This window comes from Leucoraja erinacea, chromosome 29 (assembly GCF_028641065.1).
Source record: "Leucoraja erinacea ecotype New England chromosome 29, Leri_hhj_1, whole genome shotgun sequence".
Lineage (NCBI taxonomy): Eukaryota > Metazoa > Chordata > Chondrichthyes > Rajiformes > Rajidae > Leucoraja > Leucoraja erinaceus.
The window spans coordinates 15,354,771-15,378,880 of record NC_073405.1 but is presented as its reverse complement, the minus strand read 5'-3'; the positions used below and the strand labels follow the sequence as shown (position 1 = coordinate 15,378,880).

The 24,110-nt window shown below is 42.5% G+C and overlaps 2 protein-coding genes across 5 annotated transcripts in view; both read right to left on the bottom strand.

Moving 5' to 3' along the window:
* LOC129711229 (E3 ubiquitin-protein ligase TRIM11-like) lies at positions 1 to 10,605 on the bottom strand. The gene is made up of 7 exons (XM_055658730.1): positions 10,436 to 10,605; positions 9,223 to 9,964; positions 7,775 to 7,870; positions 6,825 to 7,058; positions 5,857 to 5,879; positions 4,008 to 4,156; positions 1 to 2,316 (listed from the first exon to the last, which is right to left on the bottom strand). Exons 2-7 carry the CDS (start codon positions 9,784 to 9,786, stop codon positions 1,772 to 1,774), a joined length of 1,611 nt encoding a protein of 536 aa, XP_055514705.1. The 5' UTR covers positions 9,787 to 9,964; positions 10,436 to 10,605; the 3' UTR covers positions 1 to 1,771.
* A 6,092-nt stretch (positions 10,606 to 16,697) lies between these two features.
* Positions 16,698 to 24,110, bottom strand: part of cherp (calcium homeostasis endoplasmic reticulum protein) — a 61,528-nt gene continuing 54,115 nt past the window's right edge. For 3 of the 4 annotated variants that reach the window (XM_055658721.1, XM_055658722.1, XM_055658725.1), the window contains exons 15-19: positions 23,287 to 23,439; positions 22,569 to 22,682; positions 19,601 to 19,695; positions 19,029 to 19,214; positions 16,698 to 17,353 (exon numbers count right to left, since the gene is read on the bottom strand). In XM_055658721.1, coding sequence (XP_055514696.1) covers positions 17,268 to 17,353; positions 19,029 to 19,214; positions 19,601 to 19,695; positions 22,569 to 22,682; positions 23,287 to 23,439 — 634 coding nt within the window. In that variant the 3' untranslated portion in view covers positions 16,698 to 17,267. The remainder of the gene's footprint in view (positions 17,354 to 19,028; positions 19,215 to 19,600; positions 19,696 to 22,568; positions 22,683 to 23,286; positions 23,440 to 24,110) is intronic. The other variant, XM_055658723.1, reaches the window with a different exon arrangement.

Below are 24,110 nucleotides of genomic sequence, written 5' to 3'. Positions count from 1 at the left end.
TGTTTCCAGTACTCGAAAGCATGAGCCATATGTTGGGCAGGCTAAGACTTTATTTCTTGTAGCGCAACAGGCTGAACAGTGAATTAATAAAGGTGCATAAAATCACAAGAGGAATAGATAGGGTGAATAACCATTTTTCCTGGGGTAGGGAAATCAAGATCAAGATGGCAGAGGTTGAACGAGAGTAGAATTATATAATAGGAACACGAGGGGCAAAGTTTTCCACACAGAGGGTGGTTTCCAAATGGAACAAGTTACCAGAGGACGTAGTTGATGCAGGTACAATAACAACATTTAAAAGATATTTGGGTAAATGTCATCAGCATCTTGTTTGGCATGGACAAGTTGATGTGAAGGGCCCGTTTTGTGCTACATTTTACTTTGATTCTATATAACTGAACAGTTCTAATCAGGGGTATTCCCGTGAAGTCTTGTGCTTTTCCACCTTGTGAAAAAGTAGTTTGTTATGACAAAACTAGGCATTTCTTAAGGCGAAAACCTGTTAATGTTAACTTTCCATGCTTACTCTTTATTAACCATGCCCTACTGAAAGATTTATGTTGTTTCCAGCCCTGGCATTGAAGCTATCTGGAGGGTCAATTTGTGTCCTTCTGCAGACAAGATTGCAGTAGAAGTCCCCATGGACTCGTGTGTAGTTTCTAGGGTTGGGGTACATGCTGATGTTCATAGCAAATAGGTACAATGCTGGTATTTTATTGGGTGAGCCAAAGGCTCATGAACTGTTCACTCAACAGGAAAAGTCACTCATTTAATCCAATGTGCCTGCATTCGGTCCTTACCCTTCGAAACCCATCTGATCCATATATCTATCCAGATGTATTTTTAAAGTTGTGATTGGATTTTTTTTTCTGTAGTTTCATCAGTCAGCTCATTCCAGACACAATCTACTCTCTGCATGAAAAAGTTGCCCTCAAGGTCCCTCTGAAATATTTTGCCTCTTCCCTTAAGCCTATGCTTAAATCCAGCCTCTCTATTCCCAGTAAATATAAGACCTTCAGTTCAGGCAAAGTTCTTGTGAACCTTTTTTGCGTTCTCTCTGTTGCTGCCACATTCTTCCTGTTGTGTAGCAATAAGAATTGTACGTGAAACTCCAAGTGTAATCTAACCAATGTTTTGTACAACTGCAACATGATGTTCCAACTATTATACTCAAAGCTTCAGCCTATGAAGGCAAACTTATTAAATGCCTTCTTGATTACATCATCCACGTGTGTCACTACTTTCAGCAAGCTATAAACTTGCACCCCAAGTTCCCTCCAAACATAAATGCTCTTGTCCCTGCGATTTATTCCACATGTCCCACCAGAATTTGACTTCTCAAACTGTGATACCTCACATTGGTCTGTATTAATTTCCACGTGCCCACCCATCTACCCAACTCTCCAGCTGATCTATGTCCTGCTGTATCTTTAAACAAACTTCTTCATCATCTATGACTCTACCAATTTCCACGTTGCCTCTAAACTTACTAATCAGACCACCTACACTCTACTTATTACAGACCCAGTACAAACAACGCCCATCCACTATTACCCTCTTCCTCTGATCTCCGGTCACTGAGTATGGATGAGCAATGGATGTTTGGACACGGGAAGTCTGAAGGCAGAGGTTTATCTAGGTAAAGATCAGCCAGGTTTTGTGCAAGGGTAGGGCAGGGCAGATATGTGGCCTATTGCTGTTTCTATTTTGTATTTTCTTATGTTTCAGTCATTCTTCCTTTACATCTAAAGTATTATCATTGCTGAGATTATTACTTAAGAGTGCACAGTGCCAGGGAGGTGGTGAAATCGGCCACTCCCAGTGCTGGGTGGAGGGGTTTAGTGAACGCTTGCTGCCGAAAGGTGTGTAACAGAGATAATTTCTTGTCCACTACACTGTAAAAGGAAATAATTCCAGCTTCAAAGTCCACAAACACACCCACCCTACTGGGCAGGGGAACAGTCAGCCTGGTAACGTTGTCATCGTACAAGGCTGCAAGACTACCAGGTTCAGAGTACAGGCACCATGATTCCTTGTTCTGTCCCAGAGAACATTGTTTCCCCTCTCCCTTCCGGCTCAGGCTCTCGTAACACACTCCGATGTCCCAGCGGCGGCGCTCTCCGCCCACCTCCACCTCCCAGTAGCAGCGGCCACAGGTTACTCTCTCCGTACACATAACCTGCCACCAGTAGTCAAACCTCTTGGGGCTGTCCGGGTAAGGCTGCCGGTGTTTGGAACCCGACACAGAGAGGTTGCCAGTGGACAGGATCAGGTGTGGAAATGCCGTGCGGGGATCCATACTTGGCGTTTGTCCATCTGTGAAGCAAAGGAGTATCTGAATGAGCTCCAGCTGTCTGCCTCTGTCAGAGTGAGGGAGAGGCTGCTTAGGACAACATCAGAGCATCTACATTGCAGAGACCAGATAGCAGCTCTCTGGGCACCTCATCATGCCTGCCCCTGGACCATGGCTCCACCAATGAAAACTAGGCATTGTCACAGGCCTCATCACATCAGGGGATCTCCCCACCACTGCCTGTAATCTGATAATTAGCCCATACTCTCCCTTCTATCACTTACAAGGTCTATCATTGGGACTTTCCTAGCAGACTCACTGTTTCTGCCTGCTGTTGCCCTTCTGAACATATGAACATCTCTTCATATCTTGATTCTATCCTATCTCCCCTTGTCTAGTCCCTTACAAACTGCGTGAAGGAGACCTTGCATGGCTTCCACCATTTTCACAACTTCTGATTCCCGGCCCACATAGCCTCACCTTTGCTGTGGACGGCCAGTCTTTCTACACCCCATCCACAAGGTCCTAAAGCCCTCCACTTTACTACGACAAAAGATACAGCCAGCTCCACTCTACCAACACTCTCATCCTCTTGGCTGAACTTATTCTTACCCTGAACAACATCTCTTTTGAACTTCAACAAATCAAAGGTGTAGCCATGGGCATTCACATAGGTCTGAGCTACACCTGTCTTTTCAGTGTCTTTCAACCATCAGAGCCCTTCCTGGCTCACGTTCACCCTTCCACTGCTGTCGTGTCACCGGCTTCAAGAGATGGCTAACTCTCCCCTTGGCCCCACATAACACATCAACGTGTATCAAGAAACTCTGTTTTAAAGCAACTGCTCCATTAAAATATCAAAACATGCCGAGATCTCATGACACATTGCGAATCAGATTCATGTAGGTTCAGGTCAGGGAGGCAGGCTCCTTGGTGACTACGCTCAAAGACATTGCTCCGACTGCTCGTTGGGAATGTCATGAATTTACGGGAACAGGCCCATTTATTGCCTGTATTTCTACTCCCCATACTTCCATCCATCTTTTACCCCATCATTTACTTGACCAGAGGTAGAGTCAGGTTGACAGGACTCCGCTAACAGGATCAATTTATGCACAGAATCACAGCATGGAAGGTCTTTTAGCTCGTCATGCCTTCAGCCCCTCCATGTCATAACAATCTACCCTCTCCCCCCACAATGAGTAGGAAGGGTGTAGAGGGATATGGGCCAAATATAAGCTGCCATCTTTTGAGACAATAGGGATCACAGCTCTGAGAACATCCAAAACTTCAACTCACATCGCTGTATAGAAACCCATCCCAAGGAATACTTAAAATAGGAATTGCAAAATTTACTGATTCTTGAAATATTTCTCCCCAAGCAGTTAAAGTCTGGCCTTTTGAAATTTTGCCCTATGTAGGGAATTGAATATTCAGTACTTCGGACATGATGGCAGAAGAATGAAATGTACATGTTGGGGTGTGTCATGCTCTTTGCACATGATAAAATCATTTTATTTGCCTAACATTTTCAATTAGAGTTTTCCCACTGTCAACATGCAGTGCATCAGAAACCTCACATCCTCTCTGCTGCTTACTATATGAAAATAATGCTACACAGGTGTGCAAGTCCCTATAATCCATTGTTCCAGGCATAGTGCAAGTGGGCAGGACTGTGAGTGCTCTCTATCCAAATATTTCTATAGGTACTTACACATACTGACCAGGAAGTTACTCCCCAGAGTTGGTGGAGGTGCTGCCACATACTGTCCCTGGACCCAGTCTGCAAGCCTTTCCACAACAGTTTTACCCAGATCAAAGGTAGGAGTCTCTGCCACGAACGGTTCAGAAGCTTCCTTCAATCTAAAGATAAACAACTTGTTTCATAACATTCCAAACTACTTCACAGATGATGAATTATATAATAATAATAACAATAAACTTTATATCGGACTCAAGGTCCAGATAAGGGATAACATTACATAAGAATGTATTGCATATTAAAAACATCATAAAGTACATATAAAATCCTAGTACATTATTTATAAAAGCATCATAAATTATATACTTAAAAAAAAAACAATACATGAATTAAAATTCAGAATAAAAAGAATGATAAATGTCCTACAACGAGACAACGATACCCGTGTCTCCACAACTGGGATTCGTAGCGTGTAGTGCTAAACCTTATGTTTGACAGTGCCACAATAATTACATTTTTATAGTCATTTATCCTGCAGATGCATTTATACATATGATTTCTTAGGATAGCTTCTAAAGTACTGACTCCTGCAGCCACAAACATGTTACTACATTTGAATTATGATTTGTTTTTGTAATTTGGAAGATCTAACTGCCAAGATGCACCCAAGCTTTCCAACTACAAGATAATCTTCCCCAGTTGTATTGATCAAGGGACAAACAATAGCTACAATAGCTTACATTTTAGAATTCCGGTCTTTGAATAAACCCCCGAGATGTTTTCAGTCTGAAAAAGGGTCCCGACCCAAAACGTCACCTATCCATGTTCTCCAGACATGCTGCCTGACCTGCTGGGCCTAAGGGGCTGTCCCACTTGGGCGACCTAATTGGCGAGTTTAGAAGAGTTTGAAAAAAATACCATGTTGAAGACCTCCTTCGACTTTGTAGAAGACCAGCTTCGACTAGCTATGACTAACTTAGGGAAAATTGGACACCGAATAGTGGAGAGTGAAGACGACCTACTTCGATCTCCTTCGACCTCCCTTCGACTATGATGAAGACTACCTTTGACTACCCTCGATTACCTACAACTAACAGGTCGACCTACTACGACCTTCTACGACTAAACCTACGAGTAAAAAAAGTATTGATTTTTCCATGGCGACCTTTTTTTACTCACAGGCATTTTTTAACATATTGAAAAAAACGCCGCGCCGCGACCTAGCTGAGGCCACTCTCGAGCATGAAGGAGAGTTACATAGACCTCCTACGACCTCGTGTCGACCATGCTGCGAGTATGAGTCGAGGGCAAACTTGCCAGAACTCGCGGATTAGGTCGCCCAAGTGGGACAGCCCCTTTACTCCAGCACTTTGTGTCCTGAGATGTTTTGTCGATCAAAGGAGAGAAGAAATCTTGGTCTGATGTCTCATACAAAAGGGCCCTCCTGGAACAGGGCAGCATTAACCTTGTATTTGTATAGAGGGTAGAAGCCCGTATCCTCAAGTCTCAGGAGAGAGACCCACGCACTTAGCTTTGGCTGACATATTCTGGCCTGCCAGTCCAATTTCAGCCTGTAGTTGCTACATTGCCCTTAATGTCACTTGTCTAGTGTCTACAGACAAAATGCTATTTGGAAATGCTTTGATGTAAGTGACCATGTTACTTTAGTGAGCACAATACTAATCTTAATGTAATTATTTGCATTTTAAAGCGATTACTGGATACTCATCGATACTCAACCACAAACAAACAAATGTCGATAAGTACTAAATTACAAGCACAAGAAATGCAGAATTACACGATTTCAGGAGAATTTCAGGAGAATTGTCATAGTGAAGTACATAATGTTTCTGCCTGTTACCTGTCTGCCATCGAATTCAGTTGCTGAAAGGAAACACACATTGAAAATGGTATAAATAAATGTATCAGAACCATGTGTTTTATAAAATATCCTGTCTGGCGATTTAAATACTGAACATTTAAGGTAATTTCCTGCTGTTTGTTATTCTTGTTTATTTAAGGCAGAAATGACAACTCTGCACTGAAGTAAGCAAGATATTTATTGATTTTCTAACATTTCTCAATTCTTCCAATGTCACAACATTTGTGTGCAATTGACTAACCCAAAGAAAGAGACGTGCAGGCTGCATGTTGTCATTTACTGCTTTCCCATATTTCCCTTTTCCTTACAATGTAAGGAAATTAATTCTATCAGGTTTATGCCAACTCTCAGTGCAATCCCATCTCCCTACTTATTTATTGTATCTCTCTCTATCGTCCACAAATTTGCTTCCCCCGCCCCACCCCGCCCACCCAATTCCCCTACCACCCGAGGGGTAATTTGCAGGTCAATTAACCTACCAGCACATCTTCGGGATATGCAAGGAAACTAGAGTATCTGGAGGAAACCTATATGGTCGCAGACAAAACGTGCAAACTCCACAGACTGTACTGGAGGTTAGGATTGAATTTGGGTCTCTAGAGCTGCAAGTTAACAGGTGATTTTATTGTTTTTGTTGCCACTTTGCCCACTTCTCAGAGTTGCAAGATGCATTTAGACCTTTATCTTTTTCATTAAACATTTTTAATTTCTAGGCAGTTTATTGAGTGGGTTAAACTACCAGATGCCCATGTTATTTTATAAATCATTAATGATTTGGAAACATAAGTATCTATAATCTGTTAAATGTATGAATTTAACATATTTCTTTACAGAAACTCCAGAAACATGTGAACCAATGATTTTGGCCATCCTAAATTCATAAACTCTTATCCTTTGGTCAAATATCTATCAACTCCTGTGAAGAGATTAGACTGGTAGGACATTACCTGGATAAATGAAAGCTCCTCATTGTGCTTCAGAAGTTCACCGAGATCAGAAAATGACTTTTCAAAGTCTTTCACTTTCCCTTCCAGCTCAATGATTTCGCCATCAATCTCCGTAGCGAAGCAATTATGTTCACTTTCCAGGAACCGCAGTACTCTCCTCTCCTCCTTGTCGATGTGTTTCCTCAGGGTCTCATATTTCGCTTTAATTTTCACTTGTACATTTCTTTTTATGCTCTTAAAAAATGCAGAATACATTTTTAATCACCCATTGTTGAAAACTTCCTCAGAATAATTGTTGAAAATAGACGAGTATTGCAGGTGAGAGAGTTGTGCAGTCCTGCTACAAATGAACATCTCTTGATTATCCATAGCAGCTCACCAAAGGTTTTGGTGCCGAGTGGCACGTTGTTCTCAACTATTTTTTTTCACTTTGCAGCCGTCTTGAAAAACAACAATGTTATTTACTTAGGTAAACACAAAATGCGAGTGTAACTCAGCAGGACTGGCAGCAACCCGAAACGTCACCCATTCCCTCTCTCCAGAGATGCTGCCTGTCCCGCTGAGTTACTCCAGCATTTTATGTCTTCCTTCGATTTAAACCAGCATCTGCAGTTCTTTCCTACACAGTTATTTACTTGTGATTCTATGGAAAAATGCTTACGTATCTCATTTGAGTGTCATTTGGCAACTCAATGCCAATATGGGCCAAGTCCACTGTTCACTTACAAATGCCATCCTCTTTATGGATATTGGATACAGAGAGGATGGAGAGACACCAACTGATTCAGATGAATTACGGCTTATTTTTGGTTCCCCCAACCAATTAGCTCAGCACAATGCATACACAATACTTGGGACCTGAAGTCTAATATGGCTTCATCATGCACAGCACAAGTTTGCTGAGTAATCAGGGAAGATTTAGTACTTGCTATGACTGGATAGGATCCTACCTGTGCATTCTTCTTCTCTTTGTGAAGGTTGCTCAGAACTAATTGAACAGCTTCAACATTATTTCGGATCTTCTGGAGCTGATGTTGCAAATGATTCTAAAGTGAGGCATTGAAAACACAATGAGAGTCAACTTTATAGGCATAGGATTCTTGTTAGCAATTTCACACACACACACACAAAATATGTATTTAACCAAAGCACATGGAGGAAAACATAACATTGTCACTGACATTGCTCACCACTGAGCAGAAACAATGTCTGGCATCGAATCTGCAGGTGAGAGGAGCAGTGTGCCCAGGCAATTCAATTAGTTCACAAAATGAGCAACCAAGTCATTCGGCAATGACACACCACCCGAACCATTCAGAAAAAGAGGACCACGGTCCCTGATGAAAGTGACTTCCAGGAGGACACATGCATACTTGCAGCAAAAACATCATGCAATCTAGTCTTCAATGGTGATGGAAAATTAAACAGCTCACAAGAAGAGGAAGCTTCTGAAAACACCCCCATTCTCAACAATGGCAAGACGGTGTGTGTCTGCTAAAGACAAGATCAAAGCATTTGAAAGACTTTCTTCCGAGATCCACATGAAAAGAAAACCTAATGGCCAATCAATTCAATGCAAAAAGTAGCTGAGACCACTGAACATAGATTCTGGAGTAGTTCCTGAGGATTGGAGGGTAGGTAATGTAATCCCACTTTTTAAAAAGGGAGGGAGAGAGAAAACGGGGAATTACAGACCAGTTAGTCTAACATCGGAGGTGGGGGAAATGCTAGAGTCAGTTATTAAAGATGGGATAGCAGCACATTTGGAAAGTGGTGAAATCATTGGACAAAGTCAGCATGGATTCATCAAGACTACTGGCTCCAGGCGATTACAGCTCTGCTTAAAATATGGACCTAGACATTGAATTGCAGAGATGTGATGAAAATTACATCAAGGCAACATTTGACTGAGTCTGACATCGGGCATTTGGTGAAACAAGTCAATACAGGAAACACATGGAAATTCGCCGGGCAGTTGGAGTCATACTCTGCACAGATGGCTGTGGTTGGTGGAAGCCAATCAACACATTCCCAGGACATCAATGCAGTTCATACATTTCTGGTAGTGGCTTTGCCCCCGTGCTAAAGGTGCTCATCAGCTCCTGTAAATTGCCCCCTGGTGAAGCAGGACATATTTGGGGGGGTCGTGGGGAAGGGGTAGTTAGTTAAAAAGCACGTGGAAATTGGGATTGGATTTAACGTAGAAAGATGCTTGGGGTCAGTGCGGACATGTGGCTTGAATGCTTTGTTTTCGAGGTGTGCAAATATCCACAACAAAGCAATCTGCACAACTGGCACCCCATCGACTCCCCCCCAACGCTGATTGAGGGAGATGTCTGCAGGCACAGAGATGAAGTAGCAGGTGTGAACCCCCTCGTTATCTGGGACACATCCTTACCCTCAGCTCCTTCTCTCCCTCACCGATGCTCTCGCAGCTGTGGTCCTTGTGTTTGCCGATTAAAGTGCACAGGGTGCAGACACACACTTGGTCATCTTTACAGTAAATCTTCAGTAGCTCCTGGTGCTCCGTGCACTTCCACCGGGATACGTCGGCAGTGGGGTCGACGAGGAGATGGTTCTTGAAGACAGCACTCTCGGTGTGATGCCTCAGATGCTCGGCACACATCGAGGCTTCGCACTTGAGGCAGGTTTTTACAGCCGGTCGCCGTTTTTGAGTGCAGTAGTTGCATAAAATCGCATTCCGGGAGACCTCCAGAGCCAGGTATCTTTGAACAATATTTGCCAGTTTGAAGTTCCTCTCCAGCACTGGCCTCTCGCTGTATTCCGCCCTGCATTCGGGACACGAGTAGCTGACTATGTTCGTCTCATTCCAAGTTTCCTCGATGCAGGCACAACAGAAGCTGTGTTTGCAGTCGAGTACCACAGGGTCCGTGTAGATCTCCAAACAGATCGCACAAGTTAATTCTTCCCCTAAAGCGTCCTGGGCTAAGCCGGTTGCCATCTTCAAGGCGGAGATCTGTGAAGTGTTGAACGCGATTGTGTTTTTGGCATTTGTTCGAATAACAGCAGATCAGCAAAACATCCAGTGATTGTACCCCGGGGGGATAAGGGCGTGTAAAGCGCAGCTGGTGACACCGCTCCTGGGTTGACTACAGAGTTTTGTGTGCTTACGCCCAGATCTGAAAACAAAATACTCACAAATTGACACATGTTAAACAATTAAATGATGTACCATTTTATTGACGAACCGTCAAGTTTAATTGTTCAGATGCAAATACAGTCAGAACTGGAAAATAATCAAATCAAACACCTATTGAGGAAAAAAAGTTAATTATTCGAGAGTACACATTGATCAAACTGTAAACTGATGGACAGCCGTTTGCAATGGCAGGAATAACGGCGAGATTCCGAATCATTGTGAAAATGGAGGATTGTGTCCGTCTAAATGTTCATCTCAATAAATTGCATCGACATAGGTTGTGATTTTAGCGTTCGTGCAGATGCGACCACTACAGAATGGATCATTTTATGAACACCAGATTTTTTCCTTAAAACATCAAATTCATACGCTTGGAAACTAATAATTTGACACGAGCATGGTGTCCAGTTTTTAAAGAGGCAATAACCATCGTTTACAAAAGGATAACCACCTATCTTTGTTTGGTATCCAAGACATGGTCATCCCCCAGTCCTCTACCTTCTTCTTCTTTCGTGTGGCGTGCACAGCCTAAAGTTGTTGGACAACTTGTTCTATTTGATCCTCCGTTTGTGCACGTCGAGTTGATTGCATTAGTCTAAACAGGGCGGACCATGTGAAGGTTGCAATCTCCCCCCTCCCCTCCCCTCCTACCTTCAATGTCCTGGGAGTCACTGATGACAGAAACTGAACTGGATCTGCTATATAAATACCATGACTACAAGATCAGGCGGGGCTGGGCATGACCCACCTCCTGACTAACGAAAGACTCCACCATCCTAACACTGCAAAGTGATGCTCCATCAACACTCAAGAAGTTTGATACCATCCTGCACAAAGCAGCCCACTTGAATGCCATCCTACCCACCGCCCTAAACACATACCCCCTCGACCATGAAGGCTCGGTGGCCTAAATGTTTTGGGTCAGGACTCTTCAAATTGATGGAGAGGGGAAGGGCTGGGACAACATGTGCAGCATTACTCAGCCAGACTACTCCTGCACCCATCAAACCCACACTCCTCATCAATACATGGGCAAATGGGTCAAGAGATTTACAGGTTCACCTGCAAGTTGACATGGAAATGCATCATGTATTCATTTTCGTCCTGGCACTCTCTTCCCAGCAGGACTGTGGGGATACTATCGCCAGGATTGTCGGGGTACAAGGTGGCCATTCATCAGTTTGTTAAAACAGTACATAAATACAGCTGCTAACATTATTCCAGAGCTGGGGTAAAGAACAGCAAAGGAAGGCCCACAAATGCTGGCCTTGTCAGCAAAGGGCAGATTCCTCAAAACAAGAACAGAAAACACTGCTGGAGAATCCCAGAAGGCCAGGCAGCACCTGTGGAGGGAAATGGGCAATGTTTTGGGTCGAGACCCTTCTTCAGATCGATGGAGAGGGAAAGGTGGGTGGTAGAAAGAGGTCCGAAAAAGGAGTGCGCAAAAGCTGACAATAGGAGTATCCAGGTGGGTTGTGAAATGTAGAACCAAAGGGAGGATGATGGGTAGAAGGGAATGGGGGGAGGGAACGGGACGGTTGGTTAAATGGTGGGATGGCCGGAGTAGAGAGCTGTGGGTGATGAGTGGGTGGAGACAGGAAAAGGAATTGTGTTGGAAGATGAACAGGGAAACAAAACTGGGTTGGAGGATATAGGAAAGGAACTTTCCTTTCCCCCCCCCCCCCCCCCCCCTCCTCCCCCATGTTCCCTTCGACCTACCATTCTTCCCTCAGTCCCACATTTCATTTGGTGCACGGAAGAGAGCATTCTGACAGGTTGCGTCGTGGCCTGGTTTGGCAACTTGAACGTCCAGGAGCGAAAAATACTACAAAAAGTTGTGACCACTGCCTAGTCCATCACCGGCTTTGACCTCCCCACCTTCGAAGGGATCTATCGTAGTCGCTGCCTCAAAAGGCAGCCAAAACCATCAAGGACCCACACAATCCTGGCCACTCACTCATCTCACCATTGCCATCAGGAAGAAGGTACAGGAGTCTGAAAACTGTAACGTCCAGGTTCAGGAACAGCTTCATCCCCATAGCCATCAGTCTATTAAACACAACAAATAAGCTCTGAGCTCTGAACTACAAAATACTATATTATTATTTGTTATTTGCACTATATTTGTATTTATTGAACTTTTTCTTTTTTTTTCTTGTTATATACAATGTTTACATATTCACATATTCTGTTGTGTTGCAGCAATTAAGAATTTCATTGACCCGTCCGGGACATATGACACTCTTGACATTTCATTCTCCACCTTATTTTCTCATTACAATCCACCATTTACACCCTTTGTCTTTCCACCTTCACCGCTTTTCCCCTCCAGACTTGATCATTATCCCCTCCTATTCCTCACCTGACACATCTGCCAATCAACCCTCCTTACCTGGATCCACCTATCACTTCCACCTCTTACTCCACCTTTTCCCATCACCTCCATATGCTTTCTCTCCTTTACCCCCATTATGAAGAAAGGTCCTGATGAAAAACATCAGGCAGGTGGTACTGTTGCAGCTGGGACATATTGGCCAGCGTGGGCAAGTTGGGCCAAAGGGCCTGTATCCACACTGTATTACTCGATCGGCCATTTCTCTTAACAGACACTGCCTGACCTAATGAGTTCCTCTAGCAAATAGTTTTTTTCATTGCTCAAGATTCCAGCATCTGCATCTTGTGTCCCCAAAGTAGAATTATAAGAAAATAATTAACAAGAGCCAGTGGTTTGGTCCAAACTGTAACATTGTAAATTTTCTAAATGAGGTAAAGAAGCTTGAACGACAATTATACAAAGTGTGGGATTCAATATTGCAGGAAACATGTTCCCAATGTTGGGTGAATCCAGAACCAGGGGCCACAGTTTAAGAATAAGGGCTAAGCCATTTAGAACAGAGATTCTCTCTGGAAACTTTCAAGAGAGATAGATAGGGCTCTTAAAAATAGCGGAGTTAGGGGATATGGGGAGAAGGCAGGAACGGGGTTGTGGATTGTGGATGATCAGCCGTGATCACATTGCATGGCAGTGTTGGCTTGAAGGGCGTCCTGCACCTATTGTCTATTGTTCTGCTGCTGATATTTGACGATAGCAAGTTGAATTGTCTCCTGTTGGAGAGTCATTGGCCATCACAATTGTTATATGTCCATGTTCAGCCTGATCACAAATGCCTTCCAGATTTGAGAAGCTGCAAATAAAACTGAAGGCTATGCAATTATTTGCAAACATTACTTCTTTTGATTTGTGATGGAAGATCTTCAAAGAACCAACTGAAGATGGCCAGACCTAGGACACTGACGATAAAATAAGTGCAGCAATATCCCGAGGCCAAGATAACTTAGAAGCCTCGAACAGTAATACCCATCTTCCTTTGAGTTAGCAAAACGTCCAGGCAATAGAATTTGCTTTCTCTCTGACATTTATTGACTTTGTTTTAAAATCAGTTTTTCTTGAGGATGTTGAGGAGTCAGTCTTGTCTCTGGAATTTGACTGTTTTGTCCACACTCAACCATGTTTTTTTAATGGTACAACCCAACCGAGCATTGGTGAATAAGTTACTGGTAAGTGCTGCTTCATAACACCATTGATAATTCTCGGGATGGTAAATGATCGGAATATATTTGGTTTTTTTGTACATAGTTCTTCATTTGAGTGAATGATGTAGCATATCAGATTTAGTTGCCATCTCTTAATCATAAGAGGTCAAATGGGCTGACCACCACGTTTTGCCCTTTTGAAATATTAAATGTCCTAATTATATACCAATGTAATACAATACGATTTTAAATATAGTTAAATTACACAGAACTAAAATGTATTAACACAATAGTTAATCTGATAGGAATGTTTGGTGAGATATTCTTTACTGCACCTTCACAATATGAATGGAGATGACTGGCACTAATCTTCTGGAATAAAAATCATAGGCTAACTTTAAACTTTACTTTCAAACAGTAAAATCACAGAGAAAAGCTGGCAATCATTTCTATACAAAAGCACACATTTCCAGCTTTGAAAAATTATTCAACCTGTAAACTGATCTTAATTTCAAGTTACTGTGCTTCTGTCCACAATAGTGGGAGAAGATGAGACCCTCTTGATGGCAATGAATAACCCATTACCTGGAGGCTGGGGCAGCAGCAGATACTCCTGCATAGACGCGTGTTGTCGAACTGTTGAGATTCAGTATTTCATCCATTTCCTAGACTCACTGAGCCTTGTTGACAATCACCGGAAATATTGATGTAGACACAAAAAGCTGGAGTAACTCAGTGGGATAGGCAGCATCTCTGGAGAGAAGGAATGGGTGATGTTTCGGGTCGAGACTCTTCAGATGTTGTGGCTCATGAACACTCATACATTTAATACTGTTGATGTGTACAAATCAGTCCATTGTCAATGCCAAAATCCAGATTAGCACGGTTCCATCAACTGCTTGCTGGAGGTGTAGCCTCCAATGCCAAACTCACTCCTCCCAAAATGGCGGGTCATACTTTAATGATCTCCCAATAGTCTAGCCAAATTGGAGAAACCTTTTAATAAGCTTTTAATTCACAGCAGGCGCACAATAGATGGTACCATTTATATGTAGCCCTGAAAACTCGAGGTTGAGGTTTAATTACCCTCAATTATCAAAGGAATGGCTCCTCTCAAGTCTGCCGTATCTTCAGAGCAAGTGGAAAATACATTTGCTGTCAGCACCATGGCTGCAGACTTCAACGTACAAATAGTTACAATGGAATGACAGTTCACTTTACTGTTGTTCACCTCACAAAACATGGATACTGGCTAAAATCCACATTTTATAACCCCACTGGGAATACATTGCTTTGTGATTACCTGTAGTCATTTAAAATTCACCACAGTCTAATTAAGGCTAGCTTTCCCATCCCATTGATAATAGAGCTATAAAAGTTCTAAAAACCTCAAGGGAAGTCAGACGTTTGCATCACGGTGGGACTACAGAACAACCCAGGTGTCTCAAGAGTCTGGTCAGTGTCCAAATCGGTCGACCTTTAGATTCAAAGCACCTTTCAAGAGAGCACATTCCCTCAAGGACCCACCCAAATTCTTCAGAACAATTTCAAACCACAACAACTAATGTTATGTTCATGAATTATCTTTGGTTAATAGAGTGCCCTCCATAATGTTTGGGACAGAGACCCATCATGTATTTATTCAGGGATTAATTGTGGATTTCAACTGGCTCAAATTGGAACATCCGATCAGGTGGATGAGAATGATTATCCCAGCCTCCTCTCCCTGCTGTAATGATGTCTAAACTCATCCCCTCGCAATGCCAATGTCAGGCTGAATGATTAAGAGCTCATTTAATGACATTCCAAATATTGAGTTGGCTTCAAACTCAAGAATGCCACTGTACAGACCACACCGTGCCTCTCTTTCAAGGTGATTTGTGACCGCAAAGTATACGCAGTTTTTGACAGAACTCTCCGGAACCCAAGATGGTTTTATGTGAAAGTCACTAATAAGGAAATCAGTCAAACTAAATGTTACAAATATGTTTAAAATAAGGCTTGATCAAAACACAAAGGTAAACAGAATGATATGGCATGTGGAGTGAAGAGGCTGCAAGAACCAGGTGGACCAAACTACTCAATTCTACAGTATTGATTCCCAGACAAGGGCGGTTGAACACACCCATCACTAGTCCTGGTCAATATTTAGTTCTGTTGTAATTAGGCTCTTCAACTGTTCAAGGGTCTTATGACATCCCTAATGTTCTAAAAAGGATCTCAACTGCATACTAAACTAGCTAATATTTATACATTTGTATAACACAATGTACTGGAATTAATGTGTAGCCCAAACATCCACAAACAAGCCACCTCTTCAAAACATTCAAAAATTGGATGTTGAAAGATTTTAGAAATGAGTTTACTGCAGGAAGACATGAACATTGGTGAAGTTGCGGTTAGTGGTGAAGTCTATAGCTCCCTGAAAGCAGCACAGATAGATTTGTAAAGAAGCCTTATGGTATGCTTACGTTCATCAGTCGGGGCATTGAGTATACGAGTCAGGAAATCACGTTGCAGATTTATTAAACCTGATTAAGCCCCATTTTGAATATTGTGTGCTTTCTGGTTGCCCCATTTAAAAAAGGATGTGGAGGCTTTGGGGAGGATATAGAATTGGTTTCCCAGGATGCTGCCTGGATTAGAGGGTATTTGCTCTAAGGGGAGGTTGCACTGACTTGGATTATTTTCTCTGGGAACGTCAGAAGCTGAGGGGAGACCTGATAGAAGATTATTCAATTATGAAAAGCATAGACAGTCAGAACCTTTTTCACCCAGGGTGGAAAGACAAGAAGGTATAGCCTTAAGGTCGTGAAAATTTAAAGGTCCTGTGTAAGGCAGGTTTTGCACACGGAGAGTGGTGGATGCCTGGAATGCTTTTCCTGGGTGGTGGTGGATTCTCCAGTGGTGTTGAAGAGGTTTTATATAAGCCCATGAATATGCAAGGAATAGGATCATGTGCAGGCAGAAGGAATTAGTTTAATACAGCATCGAGTTTGACACTGGCATCCTTCAAAGGGCCTGTTGCTGTGCTGTATTGTTCCGTTACATAAAGGCAAGTTCTGTAAATTCATCATCCTCCTGTCATACAAATTAGTTTGTTTGAGGTGGGCTTCACTATAAGCTGCGTTATCAGTTTGGATAAAATATTCCTCAGCATCAAACGCAAAATGCAAGTGTTCACAATAAACATAATGTGTTTAATTACGAAGAAATTACCAATCGAGAAACTTCTGCAGTTCCGGTGAAAATATTAAAATGATCCACAGAAGTTATTACATCATGTCTAATCTAGATGATGATCAAACAAGAGACTATTAACAATTCAGATACAACTCCCTGTAACTGAACACAAAAGGGCATGTGAAAACACTTCAAGAGTTCAGAGTCTTTCCTTTGAACATCACAGAGGACACTATCAAGGTGTCCTATTTTAGGCCAACATAAACATTACAATTCGTCAGTATAAAAATTCTCATCCTATCACTGATGCTCACAATTTCACACTGCTTCACTTAAAAAAAAAAACAGGGAAAAACACATCATTGTTAAGCAGGTAACGCAATTGAAAGGGAGTATATTCAGATCTACAATGAGATTCTTTAGGAATCTAGTCCTTTGCTCCTGTCTCAGCCCCTCAAGCATGAAAGGCCCTACCCCGTCCCCACCCCTAAACCCCAGCCCTGTGATCAATCAGTCCAGCTTGGGTGTTTATGTCCTTATTGAGTTTATAGGAGTGATGCCACCATCTAAAGCAGAACAGCTTTGTCTTCTCTTGCAGACTTCACTCCGGCGGCGGCGGCTGCTCCTGAATCTCCTTCTTCACTGCAGTGACATGGAAAAATAATGCAAATATTAAATTCCCAACAATGGCTTTATAAATGGTATGTGATAAATTCTTATTTGAAAATAGGTTAAAAATCTTCTGCTGTCACAAAAGGCAAAAGTATACTCCCAATACATTTTTTTTGAAATAGCTCATAACCCATATGTTAATTTTATAAACATGTAACAGAGTGGCACAGAAGAACTGTAGTTAGTACCACAGTTCCAGTGAACCAAGTTTGATCTTTACCCCCTGGTGCTGTCTTTGGGGAGTTTGTACCTTCTCCCTGTGACCAAGTGTGGTTCCTCTGGGTGCTCCGGATTCCTCCCACTTCCCAAAGAGGTAAACTACCCTTGACGCAAGTGATTGGGGAAATTGGGAATATCAATGGGAACGTGTGCGAGTAGGATGCAGGGAAATGAGCATTCAGAGCCACCATCAACTAGATGGGTCAAATGACATTATTTTCTGTTGACAGGAAACACAATATGTAACGTAATTAATAACAAAGAATCTCCACAATATTATCACTAAACACATCAGTAAATAAGTGAGAGTGGATAAAATGAGAATTATGTTGAAAAGTAACTGGTAAAGTTCAAGTGAAACCATTGGCCAACCCCAATTTGTCTACAACATTAGGCACACCAATTCAAATTGGACATCAAACCGGATGAATTCCCAAGAGTAGGAAACAGTCATATTTCTTACAAGTCCCATTCTTACTGCAGGAACTTAGTATGATGATGATGAAGGCATTCGAGAGTGGATAGCTAAGTCATCAGTTTTCTTCTGCTCATTCAGGACCAGAGAAGACCAGACTCAAACATCAGGGCCATAAAGCGCAGCTTCTAATCAAACATCATACTGTTTGAAGACACAAAGGGCTGGACAAACTCAGCAGATCAGGCAGCATTTCTGTAGAATATGGATAGGTGAGGTTTTAGGTCAGGATTTATGTTCTCCGGAGATGCTGCAGACCCGCTGAGTTATTTCAGCACTTTGCGTCTTTTGTAAACTCGCATCTGCAGTTTCTACCAGACTCTTTGAATATGGGGGCTTGCTAGGTAAAGAAAGCATCACATCGGACAGCTCGTGCTGTAGAAGATATTAAGAGATATGAGGACATGTCACTTGAAACAAAGATTCAGCAATATTTACAAATGATGCACTAAACAAAGCATCAGCCTGTATTTATATTTTGCATGTTGTGTCGCTAAACAAATTAATATCCAACATAGGTGTATTCATCAAAATTTAACAGAGAACTAAGAAGATAAACAAAAACTTGGACAAAAATGTAGCATGAAGGAAGACAGAGAGTAGACAAAGGATCACTGGCTGTAGCAGTTGAGACATGGTTGCCAATGGTGATGTTATTAAATTATGGACAATAAATAGGCCAAAAAATGAGAAGCACAGATAGATTGTAGGCTGCAGGAGATTACAAAATCAGGGAGTTGTGAGGCCATTGACATATCTGTGAAATCAAAGGTGGAAATTATAAAATAAAGGCATTGCTTAATTTAGAGCCAATGAATGTTCAGAGGTGTCAATGAACGATATTCGTGGATGGTTCAGGCAAGAGCAGCAGAGTTTTGGATACAAAATCCTCCAAAGTTGACAGTAGCACAAGCGGCAGCTCAGTCACAAACGTGGGACTCAATTCACTGATCCCACTTACTTTCATCTCTTGCTTTCATCCGAGCTATGAAGGAGTAGCTCTTATTTCTTCGATAATTCTCATACGGATCGTCGAGTGGGACCCCTACTCCTTTATACTGGTCCCACTTATCACGGATTTCTCCTCCTTTAATTGGGTCCTGGATACCTTGCTCCTTTGCTCCAAGTCCTCCTGATCCACTCCAACCTGGAAAAGACCAAACAATCTAATGACTCTCAAGTATGGAGCACTTGTACGTTCACATGCATTTTAGTTCTAGTGACTTCAATTATCTGGTGGCTTATTTAGCATTGCATTTCTCATCAAGCACAGTTTGCCATTTTTAATTAATTTATATATCTCTCAGAAAATTTAAAGTGGGTGATTCAAGGTCTAAATACTCAAAAATGTATTAAAAAAAAAAAACTTTACAGTGTCTAATTGCTGACTTACATTGTTATCCGACTTTTTGGAGCACCCTAGTTTAGCTTACCAGAAATTAACTTTCCAGTTCAGAAGTAATAACATGGGAACCTCTGGCCCCTAAATAGAATTACTGGGAAATTCATAATTGAAAGCAGAGTCAACCATACCCATCTTCATTAACAGCTGATGGCCTTTGTTTTCCTCTCCCAGTCTGTAATCAGGTGTGAGAGAGGCAGAATCACTGCCAAGTCCAGTGGTGGTTCTACAAGAGAACACATTAATAAATTAATCCAAATGCACAGTTTACAACTCGTATATGACAAGAGCTAGAAAGATGCTAAAACACTTTTTACTTGTGAACAAAGGCACATGGCTGGTTCCCCGAATAATCTGAGACCAAGTCACCAAGAATCACACCAGAAGTAGATATCGGAGAATTTTGGATGAAAGCACAATGCACAAGATATGTGATGGGACATGTTTGGACAGATTTCCACCTAAAAATGTATTGATTACGAGTGAATGGGAAGTGTAAATTCAAGTAACAGAGTACCTCACATAACTGATGAACAGTGCAGTATTTTAAGCCTGCACTTTGGTTATACACTTTGGTGGCAAGAACAGGAAGGCAGATTATTATTTGAATGGTGTCAGATCAGGAAAAGGGGAGGTGCAATGAGACCTGGGTGTGCTTGTACATCCGTCACGGAAAGTAAGCATGCGGGTACAGCAGGCAGTGAAGAAAGCTAATGGCATGTTGGCCTTCACTGCGAGAGGATTTGAGTTTAGAAACAAGGAGGTCCTACTGCAGTTGTACAGGGCCCTGGTGAGACCGCACCTGGAGTACTGTGTGCAATTTTGGTCTCCTAAGTTAAGGAAGGACATTATTGCTATTGAGGGAGTGCAGCGTAGGTTCACCAGGTTAATTCCAGGGATGGCGGGACTGACATATGCTGAAAGAATGGGTCGACTGGGCTTGTATTCACTGGAATTTAGAAGGATGAGAGGGAATTTTATAGAAACATATAAAATTCTTAAGGAATTGGACAGGCTAGATGCAGGAAAAATGTTCCTGATGTCAGGGTCGTCTAGAACCAGGGGTCACAGTTTAAGAATAAGGGGTAGGAGTTTTAGGACTGAGATTAGGACTTTTTTTTCTTTCACCTAGAGAGTTGTGAATCGGTAGAATTATCTGCCACAGAAGACAGTGGAGGCCATTCACTGGATGGTTTCAAAAGAGAGTTAGATTTGGCTCTTAGGGCTAAAGAAATCAAAGGATATGGGGAAAAACAGGAACGGGGTACTGATTTTAGATGATCAGCCATGATCATATTGAATGGCGGTGATGGCTCGAAGGGTCAAATGGCCTACTGCACCTATTTTTCAATGTTTCTACATAAGATGGGTGCCTCACTCCACACAAGTCACTGGCGTATTAAATAAACAGTAACATTTCCTGTAAAAGTAGAAATAGGGAATAGGAAGAATTTTTTGACAATGTGTCGACAATAGATTATGAACAGTGAATTATTTTGAATCATGAGAAGCAAAGGAAACCACACAGAAGAACACACCAACTGAACACAATAATTTTCTCCCAAGTGTGAAGTACTTGTGATCAAACTGTGTCACGTGATTTCTCTGCTGGACAGACTACCTGGGGATGATAATACCCGGGCGATAACTCAAGGTTACAGATGTGACAAGGAGCGTACATCTTGGACTGAAGATCTACAGGGGCAATCAGCTATCTTTATTGCAATGTGATCAGCATAAAGATCAACACGTAACCTCGTGCTCTTTCACAAGATATCCCTACTAAGAAATTAATTAAAGTCCAAGTTTTGCGAAATAGGAGGTGGTGCTCCTCCAATTTACGGTGGTCCTCACTCTGGCCATGGAGGAAGCCCAGGACAGAAAGGTCAGAATCGGAATGGAAGGGGGAATTGAAGTGCTTGAGCCACCGGGAGATCAGCTAGGTTAATGCGAACCGAGCAGAGATGTTGGGCGATGCAATCGCCAAACCTTCGATTGGTCTCACCGATGTAGAGCAGCTGACACCCAGAGCAGCGGTTGCAATAGATGAGGTTGGAGAAGGTGCAGGTGAACTTCTGCCGCACCTGGAAAGACTACTTGGGTCCTTGAATGGAGTCAAGGGGGGAGGTAAAGCGCTAAGTGTAGCATTTCCTGCGGTTACAAAGGAAAATGCCAGGAGATGGGGTGGTTTGTGTGGGAAAAGTTACGGAGGGAGCGGTCTCTTCGGAAAGCAGACAGGGGAGGAGATGGGAAGACGTGGCCGGTGGTGGGATCCCATTGGAGGTGGCGAAAATGTCGGAGGATTATTTGTTGTATGTGACGGCTGGTAGGGTGGAAGGTGAGGAGGACAAGGGGGACTCTGCCCTTGTTACGAGTGGGGAGTGAGAGCAGAGTTACGGGGTATAGAAGAGACCCTGGTGAGATCCTCATCTATAGTAGAAGAGGGGAACCCCCATTCAAGCACCTTGAGTATCTAGAAAGGCGCTATATAAATCCCATCCATTATTCCTTGAAGAATGAGGACATCCCTGATATCCTGGTGTGGAACACCTCATCGTGGGTGTAGATGCGGCGCAGACGGAGGAATTGGGAGTAGGGTGGGAAGAGGTGTAGTCCAGATAGCCATGGGAGTCAGATGGCCATGGGAGTCAATGAAACAATGACTCTACCTGTCCCCTGGGGATGATAAGAGAGATAAATATTGGCCCGGACTTGAGGGATGACTTTACCAGTTGCAAACCCGTTATTTTTAAACAAAATATTTTGATCATTTGAAGTCTCCATTCTCACATTGTCCAATATTTTAATAACAAATAGCTTTATTTTTCTCACAAATTAAAGCCTTGTTCAAAATGTTTGTGATCACAGGCCACAGATTACGTGGAAATGCTTGTTACTATGGTTTGTGCCTATGATTTTGTTACTGCACGAAAGCACGTGTGCAGAACAGGAAACACGAGCATAGGTGCAGACCGCTGTAATAACGCACTCTTTCTCAATCACTCAAAGAATGTTCTGAACATCCTACATTCTCCATGGTTTATTGCTAATCACCGAGAAGTCTTGCTTCAAACAACATACATCATTACACATACTTACGGTGGAGTCTGGCTACGTGACCTTGATACCCGCCTCTTCCCCGGTGAGAACGATCGTGACCGTGAGCGAGATCTTGAACCCGACTGACTGCGAGACGAGCCTGATCTGCTACGACTTAAAGAGGAAAGCATTGAGACTGTAGACACCATTATTTAAGATTTAAAATTTGAACATAGTTTATGGTACTTCACAGCAATGTATTGGGATTAGTGCAGCACCAGGCTTACTGGGTGATGTTTTCCACATCCATTAAACTCAGTTAGCAGGGCCCCTTCCCCACCCTCCCTTTAAACTCATTGGAATACTATTCCCATCTTTCCTATACAATTCCAGAAACCATGCTTCTGCTTCTTTTAAACTGACTGGAACTCCATTTACCATGCTCCCTTTAAAGTCACAGGGACCGCATTCCCACGCTCTATTTAAACTCATTGGGTTTTGTTTCCCACCTCCCTTTAAACTCAACTGGTTTACTGAAAATGTATTACACTACTGGATAATACATAAAAAAAGTAAATTAAAAGTGAGTCGAAGTATTAATTGGAATCCTATCCAACTGTCCAGAAACTTTGCCAGTCCTGCATTATCCCAAGCGCGCAAGATTATTGGAGCTTTTCTGCAGGTTTTCCACACACATTAGCAATAGTGGCTAAATACCCTGTATGTGAATAGGGAAGAAAAAGGTACCTTGATTAGAAAGCAATTTCTTTGCTCTTACCTGGAACGTGAAGCAGAATATGAATGAGAACGTGAGCGGGATCGAGACTGCGATCTCGATCTGGAATAAGAGCCAGAGGACCGTGAAGATCTTGAACTGGAGCCAGAGGAAGAACGTCTGCTCCGTGACCGACTGCGGGACTTCGATCGTCCACTGGATGAAAAACATTACCTAATTTAGGTCTCAATTAGTCATATAAATGGAATTACAGCTCAGGGATTGTATTCCCTACCTAGCAAGACAACAGGGTAAGACACAAAGTGCTGGAGTAACTCATGGGTCAGGCAGCAGTTCTGGAGAACATGGATAGGTGATGTTTCGGGTCAGGATCCATTATCACATTAAGAAGGGTCCTGACCCAAAATGTCACCCATCAAATATTCTACAGAGATGCTGCCTGACCCGCTGAGTTACTCCAGCACTTTGTGTCTTTCTTTGTAAGCCAGCATCTGCAGTTTTTGGTGTGTCCAAGACAACGGTATTCAGGTGGCAAAGCTTTTAAATTGTTAATGTCATTTGGAAATCGCAAACTTTGATGATAAACATAAATCAATGATTTTTCATTGCTGACCCGGAAAAGTTCCCGACTCTCCTGATGCCTAATCTCATACCACAACCCACAGTGGAGGTCCCACAAGGACTCCATCAGCTCAGAAGGCTATTATCTTTTCTGATGCCAGGCAATACTGCTGGACTTGCTGGTATGCTTCAGATAAACTTAAATTGTGTCAGAAGTCTTCAGTCACCACTGTGGACAACTCAAGTTGTCTGCTGTCATTTTTCAACATCTCACTAAAACCACATCATGTAATTCTATAGAAACC